The sequence below is a fragment of the Eptatretus burgeri genome, chromosome 1, assembly GCF_056783735.1.
Source record: "Eptatretus burgeri isolate ZD-2024b chromosome 1, Ebu_testis_v1, whole genome shotgun sequence".
Taxonomy (NCBI): Eukaryota; Metazoa; Chordata; class Myxini; order Myxiniformes; family Myxinidae; genus Eptatretus; species Eptatretus burgeri.
Window position 1 is genome coordinate 20,704,960 of NC_140961.1, and position 5,028 is coordinate 20,709,987.

Here is a 5,028-nt window from a genome sequence, read left to right on the forward strand (position 1 = left end):
GAATCAAACAAGCCGCTTGGCAAGCGGTAAGCAAACGACTTTGAGAAGTTTCTTCCAGAAAACGCCCCTTATTGAACGTCTTGCGCCATCAATGATGGCCATGGTGTAGTAGTTCGCTGTAGCGTTATTTCGATTGTTGTTTTTTTTTTTTTGAGGTCGACTCCTTCATCCAACCTCGGAGTACATTCCAAAAAGTAATTTATCCTTTCATTGCGAAAGAAATAGTTTTGCAATTATTTCAACACAAATTTAAAAAGGAAGTGACGTCAACATTTTAGGCGCGCTTTCTATTTTCCCCCCAATATCATGTCGGTCGGTTCTCCCGTTGTAAGTTGAAGGCGTCGTGCGCTCTCCTGGTTGTTTTTGTGTGTGAAACGTGTCTCGTGACGAACGACCACATGTTTGAGATGACCGCCGTCGAATCGATTGAAGCTGTTCCTGCTCTGTCAGGAGGTTTTGTGGCGGTGAGTGCGGATCGTTGTTAATATTCTTATCCTTCACTTAACGGACACTGACGGAGCGTTTTGTCAGTCGTGAGGATGAAAAGGATTTCCTTTTGCAATTTTGTGTTCCCAGAATGTTATTGATTCCGAAAGTATAATTGAGGAAATGGCCGTTTGGCCCATCGTGCCTGTGTTGCTCTGAAAGACCGTGTGTGTGTGTGTGTGTGTGTGTGTGTGTGTGTGTGTGTGTGTGTGTGTGTGTGTGTGTGTGTGTGTGTGTGTGTGTGTGTGTGTGTGTGTGTGTGTGTGTGTGTGTGTGTGTGTGTGTGTGTGTGTGTGCCTCCAACAGGCCGTCCTTCAAGGAAGGAAAGTGGCGCAACCGGTCGTACAGGTCCTGGTGAGAGACCCCGCTTCCGTGCCTGCCCGAAATCTACCCACTAGTCAGGCTGGTTAAGGATTTGCTTACACTGCCTAATGTCGGATCCCCGTAGGTTACAAGTCCATTGGTACACGGCTCACGTAGCCTCTGGTGTCCGTCCCCACGACACGGCCACCTGAATGAGCCGTGTGGCTGATTGGGGCAGGAATTTGACGTTCGAGTTAGACCATGGTGCCAACACCACGACCGACTCTTGCGAAAGACGCTGGAATGGCACAACATCCACCAGCAGCAAACGATAGGATCGACGGGATCCCAGCTTGATGTCACAACTCTCCCTCTCTCTCTATCGAGGGCAGCCTGGGGCTGCTGGTTGCATCATTGGTTGGGACGCGGCTATTCCGCTCCTGCAGTGTCCCCCTTCCCAGTACACTGCTGCTCATTTTGCCGACCTCGGAAGGATGATAGGCTGAGTCAACCTCCTGGTGTATTTTAATTCAGCGGCCAACGGGGCTTGAACTCGGGACCCTAGGATCCCAAGCCTCCACCCTAACCACTAACCCAACACCAGGCTACTCTCACAACTGAGGGATGGTGCACTCATTGGCCTGTTAATGCACCATGGTTGCCTCGCCCCTCCAACCGCCCAACGGCCCACCCCCTCCATCTCTTCGAGCATGACCTAATAATATGGGTGTCGATGTCCTTCGATCCGTCCGTCCATCCGTTCACAATGAAGTTGAAGCGGGAGATCTGGTCATTAGTGATCCTGATAGAGGTCGATGAGACGTGCACGATGGTATGACTTTCAAGGTCACCGAAGGTTAAGGTCACGAGGCCTTTGAAGTTGCGAAAATGACGATTTTCAAAATCTATCCATCTCCTACATTTCTCAAGCGATCTTGAATTTGATTGTGGCATATGAATGTATGGGACAATATCTAAATTTGGCCGGGACGGATTTTCGGATTTCGCTTTCGTTTTCACGTCACGTGACCTTCAAAGTTTGCAAAAACTGCCCTACCTTCAGGAGGCAATATATTCTCTACTGGGCATGGTAAAAGTTAGTGAATGGTGTCATTGCATAGCAGCTGACCTTGTATATTTATACATTTTCTGCCGAAGGTGCAAAAGTTTCAAAACCCGAAATGTAAACGTCGGCATTTATTTTCAAAATATAATTTCGTGTGCGCGCGCCAAAATGCCGAGTCATCTTTAACCAAATTGCGCAGTAGTCTTCGGTCATAACTGAACATTGAGAACTTGTGGTATTAGAGATGACCGTCACCCCCACGCGGGGGTAATTTTTTGTAAAGGATTCTTGTTTATTGCTACATTCCTCAAGTTGTTTTTTCGAATTTTTGGTTGTTTGCAGAACTTTAAAGCAAGTCCCAATAACCGGTACCGGTTGAACATAAGCGATGGAATACATTGTCTGGCAAGTAAGTATCTCATGGGGTTTGAAGCTGTTGTATAACAAACAAAATAATTAACATGTTATCCTTGTTATCCTCCTTCATGTTATCCCCCTCCCCTCCTTCCTCTCTCTCTCTTCAATCCACCTGTGCTGCTGCTTCATCTTCATTGGAAATGTTATTCCTAAAAGTGGACAAGGGTTATGTTTTCACATCTGTCTGTCTGTGAGCAGGATATCTCAAGATGTTGTGCACGGATTCAAATGAAATTTGATGGACTGGTTGCCTGTATGACCAGAACAAATTGATTAAATTTTGGAGAATATCTGGTTCCGGATACTAGAATTTTTAAGTGATTCTTCACGCTGGAGAGATCAGGCCAAAAACGATATCGAACACGATATCTCAAAAAGTTACGGACAGATTCAGACAAAACTTGCTGGATAAGTTGATTTGGTGACGAGAACAAGCTGATTGGATTTTCGTTGAGGTCTGGGGTCCACATCTGACCTTTCTGTGGGATACAAAACTTAAACGGTTCAGCCTGGCGGAGGTATGCTCTCTACTGAGTGTTATTAGTTTTATTTGCTTTAGTCGAATCTGGCTGCCATCGTGTTTGTCCCCTTTACCTCCCCTCCAATTAATAACTTTCCTGGTGTAAGGCTAACTCCCTCCTCAGGGGTGACCCATTGGAGGAGCAAAACGTGGCCATTGATGTCATTTTGTGGAAGAACAGGAGGAGAACTAGAGGGGGAGCACTCGGGAGAGTGCAAAACCTCCGCCGCCAATACTGCTGGGTCACTCAAGTGAACCTTGTATCTTATTCATTAAATATGATTTCAATAGTGCTGAGAGTTATAGTTCTTTTCTCCAACATTTTTTTTTTGGGGGGGGGGGGGAGGTTGGAAATCACTTAAAACATGTAAAAATGCAAAAAAAAAAATATCGAAATTTTGTTAAAAAAAAAAAAGTTGCAAAAATATTTTTTTCTCGAACAATTTTTTTGGGGGGGGGTTGGAAAGCACTTAAAACGTGTAGAAATGCAAAAAAAAATTTCCATTTTTTTTAGGGGGGTTTGAAATCACTTAAAACATTTAAAAATGCAAAAAAAATTTTCTCAAACAATTTTTTGGGGGTGGGGGTTGGAAATCACTTAAAACATGTAGAAATGCAAAAAAAAATCTAAATTTTTTTGGGGGGGGGTAACAATTTTTTTTGGGGGGGGGGTTGGAAATCACTTAAAACAAGTAGAAATGAAAAAAAATTCTTTTTTTTGTGGTGTGGGTAAAAAGAAATTTGGGGGGGTTGGAAATCACTTAAAACATGTAGAAATGCAAAAAAAATCTCTTTTTTTTGGGAGGGGGGGGGGGTTGGGAATCACTTAAAACAAGTAGAAATGAAAAAAAAAATTCTCTTTTTTGGGGGGTGGGTAAAAAAAAATTGGGGGGGGTTGGAAATCACTTAAAACATGTAGAAATGCAAAAAAAAAAATTTTTTTTTTTTTTTGGGAGGGGAGGGGGACCAAGTCCAAAATTAAATGTCATGATCCTTGGACCATACCTAACCCCCCCCCCCACCAAGTTTCGTCGAAATCCGTCGAGGAGTTTTTCCGTAATACTGTTCACAAACAAACAAACAAACAGAAAGGGATGAAAACAGTAACCTCCATCCATCTTCGAAGATGGCGGAGGTTAATGAGTCTGGCTTTGGTCCCCATCCTTGAAATGAAACCATGTGCAGTTGAGTTGTACGATCTCGTACATTAGTATATATTTTTATACGGTGGTCTGCAAAAGTATTCACCCCCTGCCAATAGTGCCACATTTTGATGAATTACGAATCCTGTCGAAACAAGCTTGCACCGTCCATTTTCCCTTCGATGCTGACAAGCTTGCCAGTCCCTGCTGATGAAATGCAGCCCCATAACATGATGCTGCTAGCAGCATGCTTGACAGTTGGGATGGAGTTGACTGGGAGATGTGCAGTGTTAGGCTTGTGCCAGACGTAACGCTTTCACTTTTGGCCAAAAGGTTCAATTTTTGTCTCGTCTGACCACAAAACATTTCTCCACATGCCTGCAGTATCAATAAGATGCTTTTTCGCAAACTCCATATGAGCTTTTAGAGGCGTCTTTTTCAGTCAAGACTTCTTTCTTGCGACATGTCTATAGAAGCCAGCTTTGTGAAGGGAACGGGATGTTGTTGATTGATTGAATCCTGACCACCATCTTGGACATGGAGCCTTGCAGATCTTTCAAACACATTGTTTGATTTACAGTGACATCATGAACCAGTTTCCTGCTTGCGCAGCTGCTGAGTTTGGATGGATGAGCTGATCTGGGTAGCTTGGATCGTATGATGCATCTTCTACTTCTTTTCAGCATACTCAAAGGGATAATGAGTGACTGAAATCTTCTCGTAATCCTCTCCTGAACGGTGCTTCTCCACCACTTTATGTCTGACTTCTTTGGAAAGCTCCTTGGTCTTCATGTTTGCCTTGTCGGTTGGGCCAAGTGAGTTACTCCGAAAACTCCTCAGATAAGTAGGGGTGCTTAATTAGCTCACCTGGAGTGCAGTTTAGGGGAGCTTGTTGGATGGTGCACCGTCAGCCTGTATATCCATCTGTCCACAAATACTTGCAACTTCTCTGAAACTACACATACTATTTCGATGAGACTTCACCACAAACTTCTTCACCCGGTATGTATCAAAGTTTCTTCACGGCATTAAAAAAATTTGGGCCCTAATGGTGTTGCTCCCCAAAATAGGTATTTGCTTTCTTCTCAAACTAC

General features: G+C 43.9%; 1 protein-coding gene across 2 annotated transcripts in view; it reads left to right on the forward strand.

The window, feature by feature from the left end:
* The first annotated feature begins 256 nt into the window (after positions 1 to 256).
* Positions 257 to 5,028, forward strand: part of RPA1 (replication protein A1) — a 61,934-nt gene continuing 57,162 nt past the window's right edge. The window contains exons 1-3 of one of the 2 annotated variants that reach the window (XM_085874252.1): positions 257 to 464; positions 793 to 840; positions 2,198 to 2,264. In XM_085874252.1, the coding sequence (XP_085730378.1) occupies positions 399 to 464; positions 793 to 840; positions 2,198 to 2,264 (181 nt within the window). In that variant the 5' untranslated portion in view covers positions 257 to 398. The remainder of the gene's footprint in view (positions 465 to 792; positions 841 to 2,197; positions 2,265 to 5,028) is intronic. The other variant, XM_085874261.1, reaches the window with a different exon arrangement.